The 23,687-nt window shown below is 37.0% G+C and overlaps 1 protein-coding gene across 1 annotated transcript in view; it reads left to right on the top strand.

Moving 5' to 3' along the window:
• The window catches only part of tweek (transmembrane protein KIAA1109 homolog tweek), a 1,221,702-nt gene that overhangs the window by 79,658 nt on the left and 1,118,357 nt on the right, over window positions 1-23,687 (top strand). The window contains 1 exon segment of the mRNA XM_090406645.1: window positions 920-1,092. Within this exon segment, the coding sequence (XP_090262771.1) occupies window positions 920-1,092 (173 nt within the window).

The following is a 23,687-nucleotide window of genomic DNA, read 5'->3' as shown; positions in this document are numbered from 1 at the left end:
ACAGATGTTAGATTGGTAGTGAAAAGACCCAGAAGATGATCAAGATCTTGGTACATGCAGTTAAAAGGATCTTAATAAATGGAAATGTTACTTGTGACCATATTGAGACCTAAAAAATAACAGATTAGTTCAGAAGAAAATTGTTTATAGGAAGCAATGTAAACTTAATCATCTAGTATTGTCATAGTGTCCTGTGTATCCCTTGAGGGTGCATATCAGGAATTTATGTAAACAACAGTGCTTATTAACTGAAGTCAGTAACGACAATGCTTTACTAAGGGTAATTTCATAAATGCATTGCCGAAACTGCTGAAATAGTTCTTGCTCTGACTAAATTCGAGTTTTTAAGAACATTCCTTATGATATAATATTGAAATTGATTTGATTCTGTAAGGGTGGCAGTTCTTAAACTGTGGGTTGCACCCCCTTCTGAGGATGGTAAAAAAGATTTGAAATATTGCAGTAAACATCAATAAATGTGAGTAAATTAAATATTTATTATAGGACTATCGAGATTATTATACTTTACAGCATTTAATTCCATATTTATTTAGTTTATTGCAGAAATAAACATTGTCAAGTATGATTACACTGATTACATGATTATTTAAAAGGAATCATGAATAAAAAAAGTTTAAGAACCTGTGTAGGGTGCAAACTGTCTTAGCTTTCCCTTATATCTCAAGTCATCCTTCACAAGATTTAATATGCTCTGATCTAATTAAAGTTTTGACATTTTTTATATAACTTGTTTCTTATAATAATACTATCAAATTAATTCTCTTTTAAATGCTATTCTTCGTTTACTTTTACTTCGTTTACACAAATATAAATATCTGTGTATTCATGTCCTCCAATGTTTTTCTCAATTAGAAATATACTACTGCTTATTAAACTGATAGTAAAATTGTATTTACAGGATTTGTTTCAGCAGAACCAGAAATGGTGGAATTAGCAAATGGGGATATTGTTCAGAGATGCACATCTCCTCTGTGGGGAATTGAAATTAAATGTGGTAAAGGAACAGATTTCAGTTATGGACCATGGGCTGATCGGCAACGAGAACATTTATATAAATTTTTCTTTCCACAGGTATGTATGTGTTGAATTTGTAACTGTAGTTCAAGAGCATTAAACCTAAAAAAAAATTACTTAAATATGAAGAGCTAATAAGCTTTATTTCGGCGATATAAACATTATTTAAATTAAGGGGATATTAAATCCCACATTGTTTTAAAACCGAATAAGAAACTCAAAGATTGGAATCAGAGAGTTTCTTGCCGAATATAGTAAACTATAAAGTATTGGCGACCACTAATGTGAGCTAATGCAAGTGACCCTAGTACGTAGTACAATACCGGAGAACTCGCAGTAAAGACGGTAAAGTTCTGATCGCTAATCTTAGGTATTTTCCATAATGTAAAAACACATTTCCTAGGAAATATATGCTGTTATTACATTATGGTGGGAGGTCACTACCCAGACCGGTTTCAGCCTTTTTTGAGGCTTCATCAGTGAGTAGCTAGACCAAATTAATACCAAAGTGTATTGCGAAAAGAACTTTTATACTCTCTATACGAGTTTCCAAACAGGTGCAACCATTAAGTTACTTAAATATAAAGAGCTAATAAGCTTCATTTCGGTGATATAAACATTATTTAAAGTAAGGGGATATTAAATCCCACATTGTTTTAAAACCGAATAAGAAACTCAAAGATTGGAATCAGAGAGTTTCTTGCCGAATATAGTAAACTATAAAGTATCGTCGACCACTAGTGTGAGCTAATGCAGGCGACCCTGGTACATAGTACTATACTGGAGAATTCGCAGTAAAGACGTTAAAATTCTGATCGCTAAAGTTCTGATAGTGATCAGAACTTTACCGTTTCATAGGTTTCATAGTTATAGACTAAAAGTTTGTTCCATATAACCTAAGCTTAACTAAGTAAGCATCATTATTACCAAAAGGAACTACAGTTCAGAAAAGTCCCTATTTTATAGACTGAAATATTGTGTTGTTGTGTTGAAATTTCATACTGTCTCTTACCCCTCGTGCATATTAATCCCTTACCAGAAAGTGATGATATATCAGTACAAAATTAATGGCGGAAAATCTCACGTAAAAAGATTTTTTTAATAGTATAATTTTTGCCTGTGTGTCACAGGCATCTTCAGTACACAAAGCGTCACCTAAGTACTTAGGTGACGCTTTTTGGAATTGTCAGTTATTGTTTAATTTGAGCTTAACATGTACTGAAGGTGAAAATTATACTATTAAAAAAATCTTTTTACATGAGATTTTCCGTCATTAATTTTGTATTTATATGTCTACTCACGGTATTCCCTTACTAAGAGTTATGATATATCAGTCTTTACATATTGTCTACTACAAAATGGTTTTAACATGAACTAGTTTTAATTTCATATACTCAAAACATTCATGTAATAAGAAAGAAATTAGTTGTTCTAATATAAATGTATGTCAGACTTTTTTTAGGCTGTAGTTGTATAAACTATTCCACACACACCCATTACACATGCACAAACAGGTGTTTGGGAGTGAAATCCTCTGTTTCTGAGATCCTTTATGTAATTAAAAATCATATAAATAGAACAGGATTTTCCTTTTCGAAAATATATGAAAAGTAGGGAGGGAAGAGATATATTCTCTCACTGCAGATCATCCATGTTGGGGTGGTGGACGAGACTTTCCAGTGATGGTACTGTTCCTTTTCGTTCTTCTTTTTATTTACTTTTCTACCTGTATTCTGCACTCTACCTCTCTTAATTCTTTTTTACTCTCCTATCTTCTGGACTGCTATCACTAAGATCTGATGTCCTGCTGGCATGTTTGCCATGCAGTGCAACCCATGGGCATCTAGAAAGGAGGAATCTTGGAAGTCTTCCATTACATTGGTCTCTGCTTCTGAAGGAGCAGGTGTTACTGGATAGTCCAGCCAGAATCATTCAGCGAGTGGACCTGTCTTCAAGTTTGACAGTAAAACATCAAGGGATGTTTTACTGTCAAAACATCCTAATGTTCCCTTTCTGAGTACATTTATTGCTTGCTGGATGATGAGCATCTGTGTGTGGCTCTGAAGGTGAGGAAATCTCTGGCACCAAGCCAAAAATTTCCTTTGAGCATGAATCCTTTGTCCTCGCATTTTTCAGGGCCCTTGCCCAAGTACAGAACAAAATAAGAAACAAAAGACATTTGATATGCATATAAATGTACCAGCATTTCTCATCATTCATGCAACAGGTGGAAAGGTAACAGGGAACATAGCACTCTTCTTCATTCCGGTTGGTTTAGATAGATTAGCTGGATCTCTCGAAACAATTAAACTGTGTTTTCCAGGGATATTCTTGTTCAAACATCACATCAACAGAACACACAAACCATCACAAACATTTACAAGGCATTTGGTCAGGTTTGGCACAGGGGTCTACTCACCAATCTGCCATCCTGTGGTCTACTTTCTTCACTCTGCAACTGGATCGTCAACTTTCTCACTGGTCACTCACTATGTGTCATGGTGGACAGCTTACTCTCCTCAGATTTCCCTATCAGTGCAGGAGTACCCCAGGGTTTTTGTTCTTTCACCCACTCTCTTCCTCTTGTGTATAAACAACCAGCTCTCAGAGACTTCCAATCCTACCCATAGCTTTGCCATGACAGCACACTCCATTCCTCCTTTTCATTTGACAAACCTGTTAGTGCTCAAGTATTAGAATCATCAAGATCTACCATGACTGAGGACTTGAATCTTCTAGCTGTATTCCATTGGGGCAAGGACAACCTTGTAAACTTCAATGCCACCAAAACCCTGTTCTGTCTGATCTCTCACAAGAAAGAGCTTGCATCTCTTCCCCCTTACCTTCAGTAATATTGGGATATCCAAACATGATCATATTTCTCTTCTTGGACCAACTTTCACCTCCGATCGTTCCTGAAACAACCATGTTTGAACTATAGCTTCTGCAGCTGCAGCTGCTAACTCTATACAAAGCACAAATCTGCCCAACTATGGAATATTGCTTCACCCATGGAGTTTAGAACGGTGCACAAAATCCTCTCTAAAATTGCTCAGTTGTATCTAGAAGAGGGCAGTCTTGCTAATTAATCATCTACCTCTCACACATGCACTTTAATCCCCTTCCCCCCCCACACACACAGACATTCAATTTCTCTCTTGTGCCTCTTCTACAGATACTTGTACAGTGCTCTACTGAATTGGCTACTATAATTCCTCCATCTCCTGCAAAATCATCAAAACAAGTCCACCTTAAAACTTACTGAACCAACTTCACTGCCTCCTCTTTTATTCAGTTTACTTCTGTCATTTGGAACAGTATCCCTCACTCTGCCTTTCCCAAAGATTACAACCCTCAGCTGTTCAAGCAAAATGTGAACAGACTCCTCCTTTCTTCAGTTTCTCTTGCCCACACATGGTACTAGTGTGCTGTAGGTCTTGTGGCCTTTTGTGTGTGGATCAGATATTAAAAAAAAAAAAACAACAGAAAAACTGCTGCGAGCAACATCAATATGGGAGGGATACCAATTATGCTAACTTTTCAGAAAACACCCAACTCCTCTGGAGGTGTGATATCAGAATAGGATATCCTTGATGTTCCAGATGAACAGATTAAATACTACATCCTTAATTCACTAAGATGTTTTAAATATCAGAAATATGGGTATGCCCAATCTGTCTCTGTCTGTCGTGCAATTACTACTTGTTTCTGATGTGGTAGTAAAAAGCATGATAACCAGCCTTGCTCTGCAAAGAAACCTAAAAGCGTCAACTGTAAAGAAGACTATTTTGCCTACTCCCATGTATGCCAAAGAGGGAAGGATGAAAAAGAAATACAAAAGATAAACTTAACACAAATATGTCATAACAGGATACAAAGAGGAAGCTAGCCCCCACAACACCTGTCCTATTATGTTGAGAAGGTGGCATTTAAGAAAATATCAAAAATAACACAAACTGGTATGGCTTATCATCCAGTAATTTCAGCATACCTGAACTTTATGGTGTGAATGCTCCTTTTTGGTGCATATTAATCACCTGACTAATGTGCTCCAAAGATAGCACTCACAATCCTGAAGTCTGAAATAAAGCATTGGCAGTCTAGTATATGTAGAAACAGAAAAGAGGACATTTTATTTGATAAGCTCCTCATGGGGTCATAGTCATCTTATACATGAACAGTGTAACACTCATCTTTCCATATTTTGTGTTCTGGTGTAGCGCCAGCATTTCACTGAAGAGTGTTTATTAATTTGGCTGAGCTATATATGCTTAGTTAGATCTTGTCAGATTCAAACAAATGCATGAAGTTTTTAAATTAATTTTTTACAAAAAATTATAAATACACTTTATCATAAATTGAGTTTATATGTATATACTACATCAAAATTGGAGATGTTAATCTTAGCTCTTTACATTATACAGATGATGCTATTATATTTATGAATAAATCCAGTGCATGTCTGCAGTATTCGTGACTAAATTAATTAACTGCTTTAATATATTTGGTATTAAAATCAGTAATAAAAAAGACAAAGATTATGAGAAGAGGCAGGAACATTGAAAATGTCAACTGTATCCTGAATGGCAAACCTGTAGAACAACTAAAACATTTCAGCTATTTAATAAGGAGAGTGGATTTAATGGGAAGTCAATTGAATAAATTCATATGGAATAAGAGAGAAATTAGTCAGAACACTAAATTAGCTGTATAAAGACAGTGTTCAAACCAGTTTTAACTTATGGATCTGAGAGCTGGGTCAGAAGTAAAACACATGACCAAAGACTAGAGACCGCAGATATGAGAGTCCTGAGAAAGATTATAGGCGTGAACATATGGCATCAATGGCAATATCATATTAAAAACGAGGATATTAGGAAAGAACATGACATTGTCAGCATCCAGGAATGCATTAGCAGAGCTAATCTCAGGTGGTATGGTCACTTAAACAGAATGGGTGAAGAAAGATTAGCAAAACAAGTGTTCTCTGCCAGGTTGGCAGCAAAACAACCCAGAGGAAGACCAAGATATAGGTGGATTGATACAGTACAAAGTGCCTTAGACGATAGAAATATAAGATCTGATAATGTTGGAGTCTTGACAAGTAATAACAGACTGATTTGGAGGAAAATTGTAGATAGGAAGTTGGTAATGATGTAATTTTTTTCATGTAGTACTATCATATCATGAACACCCCTTGAGGGTACATGGCAGGAATTTGATGATGATGATGATGAATCTATCTCCACTCACTGATGCACTGCTCTTTTCTTTCATCCAGCACCAAATTAAAAATGAAACTGACAAACAATGATGGCAACGCTGCAAAAAATAAATTCCCTTGATAACTGATTTATTCAAGCAAATCAAGCCCAACACAATATTCCAAACAACCCAGGATCCCTACCAAAAAAATTTATTTCCACATCCACTTTACAAACATCCATGGCAGAAATTCCAAAATGAATGACATTCATCATCACTTACATTTAGACCAGACCTTCTGTTCTTGAAAGGAAATCAAATTGCAGCTGCATCAACCACAGTCCACCTACAATGCCTAAATTGCACTCTTCATGGTCATTTCATTGCATGGTTGGCACCTGTGCCTTTGTGTGATCTGATATTACATCCCTGAGAATGCCAAATTTAGAATCCCCTGCTTTTGACCTCCTCTGGCTTAAGACTTCCTTTCTCCCACTTAGTAACATACATCTGCTGCATTTGCCAGTCTCCAAACTCCGAAAACCATTCTGACCTCTTCACTTCCTCTTCATGAAGCTTGGCTGTTTGCATTTTAGCTGTCTGATTAGTGTAGTCATCTTTCTAGATGGTTAATGTCCACAAATCCAACTGGTTCCTTTTCTCCAATACTATTGATCAAACTGAAAATGCTATAAGCTATTTGCTATAATCACTGACCTAATGATTGTATATATAGCTCCTCAAATTCTTGATAATAACTCCCCTACTTTCCCAATATCCTCTATCTTTTTTTTTTTAACCAGTTCTCCTTCCAGATATACCACAGAGGTCACTTCTTCTAAACTGTGTTCTTTCCATCTACCTGCCACCCTCTGCAATTGGATAGCCAACTTTCTCTCTTGTTACTCACTGTGTGTGTTATGGTGGATCCAACCCTCTCTTTGAGCTTTAGGTTGGGTCACTCACTCACTCACTCTCTTTCTCTTATACATAAACAACCTGCTCTGTCACCACTAATCATGTAATCCTATCCACAGCTTTGCTGATGACAGCACACTCCATTCATCCTACTCTTTCAGTTAACTATGTAGTTCTCAGTCATCCCAAACTTCAAGATCACCTGCAACCCAATGGCTTGAACACTGATCTCCATACTACCCTTCATTGGAGCACGGACAGCCTGGTCACCTTACATAAATCACCAGATGGGATCAGATCTCTCTCTCTCTCTCTCTCTCTCCCTCCTTGGACTGACATTTACCTCTAGCCTTTCCTGGCATAAACACATTACATCACTAGCTTTCTCAGCCTTTAAAAAAGGCATTATTTATTTTCCACTCATGAAGCCATTTTACATCCAGCTACTAACTCGGTATAAATCCCAAATCCATCCATCTTTAAAAATGCTGTTCACATAATTGGGAATGTATACCTAAAGCCTCCCAAAAAGGTTTTGACTCTGTCAAGAGGAGAGCAGTTTGACACATAAAATGACCCTTTCCTTACAGACTCACTTCAACCTCTATCTCACAGGTGCAGTTTCAGCTCTGTTCTCATCTACAGGTACTTCTATAGACACTGCTCCACTGAACAGGCATTCCTCCACTTCCTGTTGGACCTGTTAAAATAAGAGTCAAGGAATGATGGATGCCATTTCATTCCTGTTCTCTTCGTCATTTATTCCATCTAAATCTCTCCTCTGGAACAGCCTTCTTAATAATGTATTTCCCAAAAACTTCAGCCTCCAGCTCTTTAAGAAAAATGTCAACAGATTTTTTTCTCACACACATGGCAATGATGTCCTGTTAGTTTTTGTTCCTCTCATGGGTGGGTTAAAAAAAAGGTATACTTTTTGTTATTATTATTATTATTTCGGGCTACTCCAGGGAGTCCTTAGACTCATCAGGGGAGGCCCTAAGCATCATGTCCACACAACTATTCGACATTCTCACAGTATCTATCATACCTTGCCTTGAACTCGCCCACTGTCATAGCACCCACAACAGACTCTGGCAGCTTATTCCACTTGTTTACCACTCTAAAAGTAAAGAACCCAGTTCTAACACCCCTGCTAACAACACTCTTGCCCAGCTTCCATAGGTGCCCCCCCAGTTCTCCCACCACCAGTCCTGATCTCAAAAATATCCTCTGAATTAATCCTATAAAATCCTTTTAGCAATTTGAATGTCTCGATCATATCTCCCCTCTTCTGCCTATCAACTAGTTTCTGCAACCCACAAATCTTCAACCTGTTCTCATATGGTTCATTCCATAGACCTGCTATCATCTTAGTCACTCGCCTCTGGATCCTCTCCACCTCCTCCCCATCAAGAAGGAACCGAGGTGACCAAATCTGGGCACAGTAGTCGAGATGAGGTCTTATCAGGGCTTGGTACAGAGGTACAATAACTTGCTTGACTCTGCTCGTCAAGGTATTTTTCAACAACCAAGTGAGTTGATGAGCTGATTTAGCTACTTTTGCAATGTGCCCCCTAAACTTCATCTCCCTATCCACCAATACTCCCAAGTCCCTGGCCTCATCAATCTCTTGGAGTACAGTTCCACCAATGTGGTATACTGCTGCTAATCTTTTCACCCCAAAATGCATAACCTTACATTTTGTCACATTAAATTGACATCCATTCTCCTTAGCCCAGAACTCCAATCTATCTAAGTCATCCTGCAAGACTTTGACATCTTCTGCATTCACTATCGCCCTACCCGACTTTGCATCATCAGTGAACAAATGAACTGTTCCACTTAGATCCTTCCCTATATCGTTAATGAACAGATTAAACAGCAGTGGTCCAAGAACAGAACCCTGGCACACCACTAGTCACAGGCCGTCTTTTGGACTCTACTCCTGAATAAACTACTCTTTGATATCTCTCCATCAACCACCCACCTATCCATCTCACCAACCCTATATCCATTCCCATATGTTGTAGTTTACGGATTAGAATTCCATGTGGTATCCTGTCAAACGCTTTTGCTAGGTCCAGCAGTATCACTGTAAACGCATTTCCCTTATCCAGTTCTGCCGTCACGTCGTTATAAAACTTGAGCAAGTTACTGAGGCATGATCTACCCTTCACAAAGCCATGCTGTCCCCTGTACAGTATCTCATTTTCATCAATCCATTCCTGTATTTTTCCCTTGACTACTTTCTCCAAGACCTTGACAACGACTCCTGATATGCTGATCGGTCGGTAATTTGCCACCATAGTCTTGGATCCTCCTTTATGCAGTGAAACTATTTTCCCCTCTTTCCACGCCTTCGGGACTAAACCAGACCCGAGACTCAGATTAAACAACATGGTCAAGGGCACTGATAATTCCTTTGCCGCTTCACGCAAGACCCGTGCCGGTATACCATCCAATCCCACAGATGTATTCACATTAAGGTTCTGTAATAGACTATTCACCTCCACTTCATTCATCACAATTCCCTTATAAACTAATGGTTCCTTCATTTTTTCAATGTCACCAGCTGGATGATATATTTTTGCAAAGTGCGCACTCAGTAACTCCACTACATCGACTGGTTCAGTGACCTCCTTACCATCATCATTTCTTAAAATCATTTTGCGATGTACAGTTTTTTTCTTGCTTGCAGCATATTGAAAGAACTGTTTGGGATTCTCTTTTGCTTGCATAGCTAGTTTCCTTTCATAATCGGCTTTTGCTGTTTTTCCACACTCATTACCCTTCTGGCCTGCACTTTATACCGTTCTTTAAATTCTCTCCACAGTTGTTTCTTTTTTTTGCAGCTCAAGCTTAATGGTGTTATTCATCCATTTAACCCCTACTTGTTTTACTATTCGGACCCTAGGTATACAATCAGCCATAACTTCCTGTAAATACTCCTTGACCACTTCCCATGCTCTATCGACATCCAGCCCTTGCAGTTGTACATGCCATGGCACTGATCCAAGCAATCTCCTAAGCTTGTCAAACTTGCCAGCACGGTAATTCCACATATACCCTGTCTTAATCGAAAATTCCACACCTTTAGCCACCTCCCAGGTCAAGACCTTATGATCACTCTCACCAGTAGGTGGCAACATGGTCATATTCATTACAGTCAAATTGTGAGATGCTATTACCAGGTCAAGCACTCTCACACCCCTGGTATTTTCAATTACATGCTGTCTCAGATAGTTATCCCTTAATAATTGAATAAAATCCATTTCCTTCCTCACATGTGTCCTCTCCTCCTTCCAATCAATGTTACCATAGTTGAAATCCCCCATAATAATTACCCTCCTTCCACTCATTTCATCAATTTGTTTATGCATACTATCTCCACCATCTATTCCATCACCTGGTCTATAGCAGCACCCAACTGTATATTTTATTCTGCCAGTCTCGATTTCACACCAAATAGCCTCAAATGAGCTCCTTTCACTATCCTGCAGTACAACTTCAATTCTCCTTGGCTGCAGTTCATCAGCTATCATCAATAACACCCCTCCCCCATTTTATTCTCTCTGTCCCTCCTAAACACACTATAACCTACACATTCTATCCCACTAACTATATCATCTTCTGTCTGCCATGTTTCACTAATGCCAATAACCTGTGGCCAGGAAGAGCCAATTAAGGCCAAAAATTCTTCCTTCTTGTTCCTAATACTCCTGGCATTAGTATACATGAAATGCAGTGATCCCTTTGTCCCACCCCTATCTTGATGCGTTATTCTAAATGACCCATTCCCATTTTTTGTCCTTAGTGCTGGCTCGGGTACATTATATACATTTTTACACTCGACTGTCTCACTGAAGTTTGCATATCCACTCCACCCCCCCCCTCCCTTGGTAGTTCTAGTTTCCCTGGTTCTGCACATCCATTTTCACTTCATTCAGCAACACTTTTTCCATCTCTGCACACCAAGTCCATTCAAATGCAGGCCTTCCATCTTGTATAAGTCCTTTCGCCCATCAAACTCATTCCACATGTCCACGAATTCCACACCACACCGTCTGCATAACCTGCGCATAATGTCATTTGCGATTATGGCCCTCCTTCTAAACTCCTCTCTGTCATACTGCGGCAACAGACTCACCATTTTAACTCTGTCACTCTTTTCTTTCGCTACCGTTAACAATACTTTCAAGTCCTCTCTCATAAAAAATTTATCACCTTTCAATTCATTCGTACCCGCCACAATTATTAATTCTTTCACCCTCTGTTTTTGCACTCTAATACTCTCACTTACATCCTTAAATTTCGCACCTGGTAAGTACGATTTAGTTACACTCCCATCTATCACTCCTCTTAATAATGAGTCACCATACATCACTCTTTCCTTCATTTCAGAAACTCTCCCATTCTTACACTGTTTATTTACATTAGCCGAATCACTCTGGAAAGAGTTTTGCAGGTGCTCTAATTGCCGCTGCGCATTTTGTATCACTGCGCGCAACCTAGTGATCTCACTTCCTACAAATAATTCCTCATTTTTTTTATCATTCAAACCATTTTCTCTTTCTGTATAGTTGCTCTCACTCTTTCTTAGATCAGCGCTCTCATTGCCATCTTGTACATCGCAATTCCCTATCAAGCCACTATTTTCACTCTCATTCTGGCTTTCTTCAACCATAACTGTCTCACAACCTGACACATACTTCAACTCCTCACTTTGCTTACACTTTCTGCACATTCTCCCACCACTATCACTTTCAATCCAAACTCCAGCCTCATTCGGGAATGCATACATTCCACACACATCACATTGGACAAATTCTCTCACATTATAGTTTTTGAACAATGGCGTCGTATTTTTGGACGCCATTATCTTGCGTCGCATTATCTTGCGTCGTAGTATGGTAGGAAGTCAAATGAATGAATTTATATGGAGTTAGAATGAAATTAGTCAAAGCATTAAACTGGCTGTATACAAGGCAGTATTAAATCCAATTTTAACTTATGTATGGGTTTGTAAACTAGGTTAGATATGTTAGATATGCTAGGTTAGATGGAAATCCTAAGGAAGATTAGGAGAGTATATATAGAATCATATTAAAAACAGGAATATTAGAAGGAACGTGATGTTGTTAACATTCAGGAATGTGTGAAGAGACGTCTCAGGTTGTATGGTCACTTAAACAGAATTGGTTAGGAAAAGTTAGCAGATGCTTTTTGCCAGGATGGTAAGAAAAAAATCCAGAGGAAGACAAATATCTAAGTGGATTGATATGGTAAGAAATGCCTTAGAAAATGGACAGAAAAAATAACCAATGAAGATTACTCAAAACAATTCATTGGCAAAACCAAAGATCTCATACAAACAATCAAGAAAAGAAAAACATCATATCTTGGCCATCATATCATGAGAAACAGCAAATATCAGCTTCTACAAACCATTTTGGTTGGAAAAATTGATGGCAAAGGAGCTAGAGGAAGATAAAGAATACCTTGGTTTGACATCAAGACGTGGACAGGAAAGAGCAGTGTACAACTGCTCACATCAATGCAAGACATAGTTTGTTCATCAAAATGGTTGCTGACCTTCGATAGAAGATGGCACCATAAGAAGAAGAATGCCTTAGAAATATAGGATCTGACAATATTGGAATCATGAGAGATAATTTGGAGGAAATTGTTGATAGGAAGTTAGTAATGATGAAACTTTCTCGTGTATTACTATCATAATGTCCTGTACCCCCCCCCCCACATTTGTACATATCAGGAATTTGATGTAGATATTGCTCAGTTTTTAAAATTTGTTTTTTTGCACATAACAGACTATTTACTTGTTTAGTTCTTTAGTTTTTTTATTAGTTTGTATACTGCTGCAACCTATTTTTATGGTACAGTATGGTCACTCAGTTGCTCAGTGATGATACCGGTCCTTGCCAGGTGGTCCTGTTGTATGCTTTTCTGTAGGCATCAACTATTTGAAGTTCAAGCACTTCAGACACACCATCCATCCATCTTATTGACAGTTTACCCCTTCCTCTTTTTTTCCAGGAACTTTACCCTAAAAAGTCCTGCTTCCATCTTTTCATGGGTCTAAAGTATTTCAACTTTCTTCTCTCAATATCCTTAAGGAACCTTGAAATTTTACTGATCCTGTCTAGCACCCTCTATTTGTCTGCCTTTCACTATATGATATCCTGAGTAGCCTTCTGTATCATCACATCTCAAAAGCAGCTATCCTTTTCCTATCAGACTTCTTTAGGTTTTATGTCTCACATCCATAAGTTGCTGTTGGAAAAACAGCTGCATCCAAAATCCTCAACTTTGTTCCTGTGGAGATAGACCCATCCTTCCAGATTTTAGACTAGTATCTGACTGTTGTTTTAGCCATTCCTAATCTATTCTGACATTTTCTGAACAACAATTCTTCACATTTATAATAGATCCCATTTACTTGAACTTGCTGACATCCTCAATTCTTTCTCCATTAAGGTATGCTTGTATCTCAGGAGCATCCCTGTCTGTATTTGGTTTGAGAATCTTTGTCTTGTAGGTTTGAGCTGAAGTCCTCTGTTCTTGCTAATCTCATTAGCTTTGTCAAGAATTTGTCCTAGTTCTTTCTTGTCATTACAAAGGAGTACTGCATCATCAGCATACCTCAGATTATGATCAATCTACCACCTATTATAATTCTTGTCTCCAATTCAACATGGATGATGTCCTCAGCATGGATAATAAACAAGCGAGAAGAAAGTAGGCATCCTTGCCTAACTCCTTTTTCAGTCTGAAGCCTATCAGTTAATCCAACACCTGTTCTTACCATGGCTTTTTTGCTCACTATACAAGTTATCTGTCAATCTGATAGTGTGTTGAGGAAAATCCCATTCTTTTCATTATTTCCCACAGTTTCACATGCTGAACACAGTCAAAAGTTTCAGAGTAGTCTATGAAACACATTACCATAGGGAGTATAAATTCTTTATACTTTTCTGTGATCTATCTAAGACAGTGATTTTTAACCTTTTCCATAATACGGCACACCTAGGCTAATTATTAAAATTCTGCGGCACACTAAAAATATATTCTTTTAATTTTTTTTTTGATGATCTGGCAAAAAATAGGCATAATTTTGATTGATTTACACACACAAGAAGAGGGAAGACCAGACACTAATAAATAAATGCGCGAATTACGACATTATTTCTTTCAATTAATTTGTTTTCATAAAATTTGTGGTGCACCTGAAGACCTCTCGCAGCACTCTGGTTGAAAATCACTGGTCTAAGGCAATAGATCTGATCTCTTGTATCCTTATCTTTCCTAAAACCTGCTTGTTCTCCTATTTTAAGTCCTATTTTAAGTGATCTTTGATAAAATCTTGGTTGCATGAGAGATTAAACTAATAGTCCTGTAGTTCTGCAATCCTTCTTATGTAATGGTACGAAAACTGACTTCTTTCAGTCTCTATGCCAGTGGTTCTCAAAGGGTGCACCCTAGAAGATTTCCGGGTTTGCCCTGTGGTATTCCAGAGAAATATGTGTCCAGATATAAAAATAAATATAGTTACTCTATTATACCTTTTCATTACGGATATACCGCCCTTTTTGTCAACACATCATTATTATGTTAATTAACAGCGGTTTTTCTTGCAAAGAGAACAAGAATATGGTTTATTCTTGTTGTGTATATTACGTATTTTAAAAGTGTTGGAAGTGGATGTTATGTGCATATTACTTATTTTCAGATAAATACACTCAAATAAAATGGATAGATTTCTCAAAAAGAAGCATGATATTGAAGAATCAGATTCTGGAAGTGAGCAAAAGTTAAGTGCAAGTAAGAAAGCAAAATCGCGCCCTACTCGCAAATATAATGAAAGTTATTTAAGCTTTGGTTTCACTTGGACCGGAATTGAAGATCATCCTTTGTTGCTATGTTTAGTATGTGGATGTAAAAGGCAAATGAATCATTGCTTCCTAGTAAATTGAGTAAACATTTTAAAACTATATACTCTAATTTACAATATAAATCTGTACGTTTTTTTCAAGAGATTGTCTGAACAGCAAACAAAAGCGGCAAATTCTTTTAAAAGTATAATGACTGTTTCTGATAAAGCTCAAATCGCTTCTTATCAAGTCTCAGAACTGATAGCACAAAATATGAAAGATCATACTTTAGGTGAGTCACTTATTTTGCCTGTATGCAAAAAAATGGTCATGACAATGCTAGGAAATGAAGCAGCAATGAAAATAAGCAAGATTCCTCTGTCCAACGATACAGTTCACAGGCGTATTATAGAAATGTCTTCTGATATCGAGAAAAATGTATGCAGTAATAAAGTTCAGTATTCAAATTTTGCGTTGCAAGTTGATGAGTCAACAGACATTACCAACAAGGCATTTGTTGGTAATGTCTGTTGCATTCGTCTCTTAGCATTCGTCCATTTTATTAATGAAGATCAAAGAGTAAATCAGTTTCTTTTTTGCAAAGAATTAAGTGTGTCTACAAAAGGTGAGGACGTTTTTAACATTTTGAATAGCTATCTTGATAAATGGCAGTTAACATGGAAGTCGTGTGTAGGCATTTGTACAGATGGAGCCCCTTCCATGGTAGGCTGTGTTGAGGGCCTTATCTTTATCTTTGATAAAAAAAAAAAAATGAAAATGTTATTGTAACTCACTGCTTTCTTCATAGGGAGGCCTTGATGGCAAAAACATTGGGAGAAAAATTAAGAAAAGTTTTAGATCAAGTTGTTCAGATGATAAACTTTATTAAAACAAGACCTGTCAAATCGCGTTTATTCGAAAAGCTTTGTATCGATATGGATTCACAACACAGACAGCTGCTTTTACACACTGAGGTGAGGTGGCTGTCAAGGGGAAAAGTACTTACCCGTGTACATGAGCTACGACAAGAACTTCTTGCGTTTTTAGAAGAGATGAAACAATTACATTTTTGTAACCTCCTTCGGTGCGAATTTTGGCTTGCCAGGTTACAGTATTTGGCCGATATATTTCAGCAGCTCAATATTTTGAATACTAGCATGCAAGGGAAAGAAGAAAATATTCTCACATCCACTGACAAAATGAAAGCGTTTCAGAGAAAACTACAGATTTGGAAAAGAAAAGCTGTTGAAGGTAATTTGGAAATGTTTCCATTGGTAAGTAACACTTGCATAAATGAAATACTTCCAATAATAGTTGAACATTTAACAAGTTTAGAAGAAAAATTTAGTTCTTATTTTCCATCACTTAACACTGAACAATACGATTGGATTAGAAACTCATTTATGGAAACTTCAAGTGATTTTGGTTTAACATTAACAGAAGAAGAACTGGCAGCTATATCCACTGATCGTGGATTGATGATTAAACATAAGGAATTGTCTCTTGAAGCCTTTTAGATTTCTATAAAAGAAGAATATGTGTCAATATCTAAAAAAGCTTTGAACATTTTACTACAATTTTCAACATCATATTTATGTGAATTAGGATTTTCTACCTTCACCACAATTAATTGTGTAAGGAGAGAGGAACTCTTCAATGTATTGACAAGGAAATGAGAGTTTGCCTTTCAAATATATACCCAAACATTGAAGCAATCACTAGGACACATCAGGCTCATGTTTCTCATAAACACAAGAATGAATAAACTTAAGGTATGTTTCGTTTTATTTTTTTTTTATCGCATTATTTTTTATTGTAATATTTGACTTAATTATTATAACATATTTCTCAGAAATTTGTATATAGTGCACCTATAATTATTTGTAGGATTTTAAATGCGCCCAGACTTCAAAAAGTTTGAGAACCACTGCTCTATGCCATGATCCTGTCTCCCATTTCCTTGCAATCAATCTATGAAACACTCTTATCCCTCCATCCCCTGTAGCCTTAATTAACTTTTTTTGGGATTCCATATGCAGCTGGGGCCTTATTGCAATTAACCTGTTTAACTGCTCTCAATGGGGTGCTTAAGGGTCAAAGCTGTATAACTGAGAGGACACCTAAACATAGCCTTTAAAGGAATGTGGAGAACTGACCAGGGCTTCTGACCTAATGCCCATTCCTCACCTTCTCATGGTGCACCCTGTTGGGCATCCACCTTGATACTGAATGAACGAGGACGGGCTGGCAATTTGGGATTTAGCTGACCAAATTGTAATTCTTATTGGCTTAAACCAAATTACAAAATGATGGTACAACATGACAAAATTTCATGCTGGCTGGGGCGTCGCCCAGTTAAATAAGGATCCCGTTGTTTTTCACCAGGGAACCAGGGCAAACAGCGAAAAGTCAGCTACTGGAACAAATCTGAAAAAACATCCCAACTCAACATCACCAGAGTTAAAGATTGGTACTATCAACATAAGAAGCCTGAATGGCAAAGAAATGAAGCTAGCTGAGGAATTAGATAAGTACCAGATCGACATAATAGGGGGTGACTGACACAAAAAAGACAAAAACTGGCGAGATCTTTCTGAGCAATAAATACAAAATGTTATATTCAGGCAATGACAATCAAGGAAAAGAAGGAGTAGCCATTGTATTCAACACTAAATACAAGGCTAATCTTCTTGAATGGCAGGCAGTCTCAAGTAGAGTGATGTGGACAAATATCAGAATGGGGAACTGGACAATGAGACTTATTTGTGCCTATGGTCCCACAGAAGGTTCTACTAAGGTAGAAGTGGAGGAATTTTTTGAGGATTTAGAGAAAGCATCTGACACAATGAAAAAAGGAAAAGTTGGTCCCTGTTGGGGATCTAAATAGCAGAGTGGGAAATGATTGTCATACATACAAAAATATTTTGGGAAAATTTGGAGAAAAGAGCAAAGCTAATAATAATGGCAAATACATGTTGGAATATTGCTCAATACATGGACTGGTTATTACTAATACCATGTTCCAACATAAAAATGTGCGCAAATTCACATGGAGAGAAGAGGCAAGAAATAAGAAAAGTCTCATTGACTATGTTATTGTTGATTGTGATGTTTTCTCCTTGGTGCAGGACAACAGAGTGTACAGAGGATTTAAATTGGAAGTGATCACTATTTAGTCTTGAGCAGGATAAAATTGAATTTCATATTGAAAAGAATAACATGTAAGAAAGTTTTAAAGCGAATGAAAGTTGAGCAGCTCTCTGATGTAAACTGTAGACTAAAATACACAAAGATTATTGAAGAAAAAATGAAAGGGTTTGAGAGCAGGAACCAAACTTTAGAGATTCAGTGGCAAGCCTTGAAGAAAACCTTGATTGATTCAGTCAGAGAGGCATGTGGTGAGGTTGTCTGCATGGATAGAAAAATCAGAACTCCATGGTGGACACGGAAAGTTAAAGAGGCAGTGAAGGAAAAGAAGAAAGCATATCAAAAGTTCCTGGCAAATAAGTCAGCTTGTGCTCTTAGAGAATACAGAGAGAAATGTAAGAAAGCTAAACACTGTAAACAAAAGTCATGGGAGGACTTTGGCAAGAACATAGAAAATAAATATCAAGAAGGTGGCAAAATATTTTGGAGGTTGTTGAAGAAGCTTAGAAATGGAGAAGAGAGTACTCTAAAAGGAGTTAGAGATGATAAAGGTGACATGAAAACGGTGGAAAAATATATCCTTGAAGAATTGAGTAATTACTTCTAAAAATTGCTGAATGAAACAAGCAGTGATAGCACAGTGGTAAAAAACACTCAACAGGCATACAGTAAGGAATACATATCCATACTTGAAGTAGAAAAAGCCATGAAAGGCTTGAAATGTGAAAAGGCAGTAGGAGTAGATGATATTTGCCCAGAAATGCTGAAGTATGGTGGTATAAAAGTCTTGCAGTGGCTGCACTGCATAGTTCAGAAGGCCAGGTCAGAGGGACGAATTCCCAATGATTGGAGTAGAGCTCTCATAGTACCCATATATAAAAAGGGAAATAAAACTGAATGTGAGAATTACAGAGGTATTTCCCTACTGAGTGTTCCTGTTAAGATATATGCAAGTATACTTGGAAGCGGTTGAGAAGAATTGTAGAAGAAAAGCATGGTGAAGAACAAGCTGGATTCAGGCCAAATAGAGGCTGTCAGGATCAGATCTTCACTTTACAACAAATAGGGAGAAATCATGGGAATATAACAGAGATAGCTATTTGAGTTTTGTAGATCTGGAGAAGGCATATGATAAGGTGCTAAGAGAGAAGCTATTCAATACACTACAGTTATATGGTGTCAGTGGGGCATTATATCAAGCAATATTTAGTCTTTATTTGAGTTGCAAGTCAGCAGTTAGAATTGAAGGAAGTACAGGAAGATGGTTGAATGTTTAATCTGGTGTGAGACAAGGATGTACATTTTCCCCTCTGTTATTCATTATCTATATGGATTACATTATGAAGGAAAGTGGTATTAAACCTGATATCAAAATTGGAGATGTTAATGTCAGCTCTTTGCTTTATGCGGACAATGTTATACTTATCAATAAATCCGCTACGAGTCTGCAAGATTCCTTCACTAAATTGAATAACTGTTGTAATAGATATGGTGTGAAGGTCAGCAAAAAGAAACCAAAGACAACGAATATAGCAGAATCGTTGAAATTGTCAACTGCATTGTGAACGGAGAACCTGTGGAACAAGTAAAATATTTCGCCTACTTAGGCACGCTTTTTTTAGCGAAGATGGTAAATTTAATATGGAAATAGACAACAGAATCAATAAAGCTGGTATAGTAGGAAGTCAATTGAATAAATTCATATGGAATAAGAGAGAAATTAGTCAGAACACTAAATTAGCTGTATAAAAGACAGTGTTCAAACCAGTTTTAACTTATGGATCTGAGAGCTGTTTCAGAAGTAAAACACTTGACCAAAGACTAGAGACCACAGATATGAGAATCCTGAGAAAGATTAGAGGTGTGAACTGATAACATCAATGGCAATATCATATTAAAAACTAGGATATTAGGAAAGAAATTGAAATTGTCAGCATCCAGGAATGCGTTAGCAGAGCTAATTTCAGGTGGTATGGTCATTTAAACAGAATGGGCGAGGAAACTTTGGCAAAAGAAGTATTCTCTACCAGGTTGGCAGGAAAACGACCCAGTGGAAGACCAAGATATAGATGGATTGATACGGTACAAAGTGCCTTGGACGACAGAAATATAAGATCTGATAATATTGGAGTCTTGACAAGTAACAGACTGATCTGGAGGAAAATTGTAGATACGAAGTTAGAAATGATGTAAATTTTTCATGTAGTACTATCATATCCTGTACATGGCAGAAATTTGATGATGATGAACTGAACTCAACCTCATGCTTAAACAAAGGAGGTTTGAAATTGAGATTTTCCTGGTGGGAGGGCTCCTCGAAATTTTTTTATATTCTCTGGTATACATTTCTTCACATTGTTCTTTCCATCTGTTTTTGATTTTCAGTTCTGTTGGTACTGCTCCATTGCATTCAATTTGGGCTTAAACTTGTGCTTTAGGTAATGAACTAAATGAAACATCATTTTATAATTGTGCCTCCTCACCCAGAACTCTATTTCTTCACATTTATTTCTTCCCATGATGAGTCTGCCGACTTTATGGAGAGTGCAATAATAATAATAAAACTTTTTCTTGTCCTTCCTGATGGCTCTTCCTACTTCTCTATGTAATCTCTTATGTTCTTCAGTCCGTGTGTCTCTGTTTCTTCAACTGCCTTCTTTCGATTAGATCCCATTGTTGAATCTGATATCCATGGGTCTCTTGGTCTTCTTATTGGGCCAAGACACTTCTTGGCTGTATCCTGTATTCATACTTTGACTCCTTCCCAAAGCATTTCAGTTGAGTTCTCCTCACTATAGGTCTTCAAAAGATCGTCTGATGCTCAAAAATCTTAGTATTGTTCCTGTCTGCATAGCATATACTGCTTTTTTTTTTTTTTATCATCATCAAATTCCTGCCATGTATCCTCAATGGGTGTACAGGATATGATAGTACTACATGAAAAATTTACATCATTACTAACTTCTTATCTACAATTTTCCTCCAAATCAGTCTGTTACTTGTTAAGACTCCAACATTATCAGATCTTATATTTCTATCGTCTAAGGCACTTTGTACCGTATCAATTGACCTATATCTTGTTCTTCCTCTGGGTCGTTTTGGGGCCAACCTGGCAGAGAACAGTTGTTTTGCTAATCTTTCTTCACCCATTCTGTTTAAATGACCATACCACCTGAGATTAGCTCTGCTAACGCATTCCTGGATGTTGACAATGTCAAGTTCTTTCTTAATGTCCTTGTTTTTAATATGATATTGCCATTGATGCCATCTGTTCACGCATATAATCTTTCTCAGGACTCTCATATCTGCGGCGGTCTCTAGTCTTTGGTCAAGTGTTTTACTTCTAACCCAACTCTTAGATCCATAAGTTAAAACTGGTTTGAACGCTGTCTTGTATACAGCTAATTTAGTGTTCCGACTAATTTCTCTCTTATTCCATATGAATTTATTCAGTTTGACTTCCCACCATACCAGCTTTGCTGATTCTGTTGTCTATTTCTATATTCGATTTAGCATCTTCACTAAAAATCGTGCCTAAGTAGCTGAAATGTTTTACTTGTTCCACAGGTTCTCCATTCACAACACAGTTGACATTTTCAATTGTCTTTTTAATGCTGACCTTCATACCATATCTATTACAACAGTTATTCAATTTAGTCAGAGAATCTTGCAGACTTGTAGCAGATTTATTTAGAAGTATAACATCATCCGCATAAAGCAAAGAGCTGACATTAACATCTCCAATTTTGATATCATGTTTAATACCACTTTCCTTCATAATGTGATCCATATAAATAATGAATAACAGAGGGGATAATGTACATTCTTGTCTCACACCAGATTTAACATTAAACCATCTTCCTTTACTTCCTTCAATTCTAACTGGTGACTTACAACTCAAATAAAGACTAAGTATTGCTTGATATATGCTCCATTGACACCATATAACTGTAGCGTACTGAATAGCTTCTCTCTCGGTATCTTGTCATATGCCTTTTCCAAATTGACAAAACTTGCGTTCTCGACTATTTGTCGTAAAGTGAAGATCTGATCCTGACAGCCTCTATTTGGCCTGAATCCAGCTTGTTCTTCACCCAGCTTTTCTTCCACAATTCTTCTCAACCGTTTCTCAAGTATACTTGCATAGATCTTGCCAGGAACACTCAGTAGGGAAGTACCTCTGTAATTTTCACATTCAGTTTTATTTCTGTTTTTATATATGGGTACTATGGGAGCTCTACTCCAATCATCGGGAATTCGTCCCTCTGTCCAGGCTTTCTGAACGATGCAGTGCAGCCACTAAGATTCTTATACCACCATACTTCATGACAACAAATAATAATAATTTGTCGTGACGTTCTCTTTTACAACGTTCGAATCCGCCATCTTGTTATAGGTCACTTTCTTAAAATAAAACAACTAATTGTGAATTGGTCACCAATCTAAGGTAGAGAAATTTCTATTATACTGCACCACTCTATCCTTAGATTAGTCTATATAAAATAGCAGGATCATTTCACAGATAGTTAGCTAGCAGTCTCCTCATTCATTCTGGACGAAGTATTTGTTTTCCACTTGGGATTCCAGCAAGATTCGAATATTTTTATGAACGGTGCAATAAAAAGGAATTCAGGCAAACACAATAATTAGATTAACAAAATAAAACATTTAATATAAGCTATATAATACACACATAAATTCTACTTCTAATTTCAAATAATAGGACCAAGTTAAACATTAGGTCAAGTCAATCACATTAATTCAATCTTCCAAACTTTCACATACACTTTCTCAGTTTTTTTCAGACACAAAGTTCCTACACTTATTATATATAATAGAACTTCCTATCTTAAAGGTTTCCACACAATTCTCAGCTATGCTTTACGCTTACAGAACACCGCAGGCACTGATTGCTGCAAATATCTTTCAAACAATTTTTATTTTCAGTTCTCAATCTCAAAGAATTTCCACAATTAAAGTTATGCTAGACGTAGCGTAACTAGCATTCAATTCTTCATGCATTGAAATAAATCAATATGACAGTCCTTACCAGAAACAGTTCCTAGTACATCAATACGTTGTGAATAACTTTCAAAATATATTTATTATACTTAAGAACACATTTATAAAACTTCTCCACAGTTATAACTAAAACACTATTAATCACACTTCACAACTCAAGATATCAACTGTAGGGTACTTTAATTATCCTTGTTACCACTCATTAGACAATTAAACACTGTGCAGTTCTCCTTAGGGCAATTTAGAATTAAGTCGCAATTCTAGACTGTATTTAATCAGAATTCTTCACTGAACGTCCAGTTTCTTTATATTATCCGATTGCGGCATTAAATTCCTTTTATTATTACTGCTGACTTCACCTTCAGCTAACTATAAGATTCACTTCGTCTTTGCTCGCTTATAAATATTATCCCTTTTAACTTCTGCCCTTGAGAACTGTTCATATACTTCCACCTCTCTAGTTTATACCCT

This window comes from Typopeltis vanoorti, chromosome 16, assembly GCF_054136105.1.
Source record: "Typopeltis vanoorti isolate ZY-2024b chromosome 16, IOZ_Tvanoo_1.0, whole genome shotgun sequence".
Lineage (NCBI taxonomy): Eukaryota > Metazoa > Arthropoda > Arachnida > Uropygi > Thelyphonidae > Typopeltis > Typopeltis vanoorti.
This window is presented reverse-complemented; position numbering and strand designations above follow the sequence as displayed.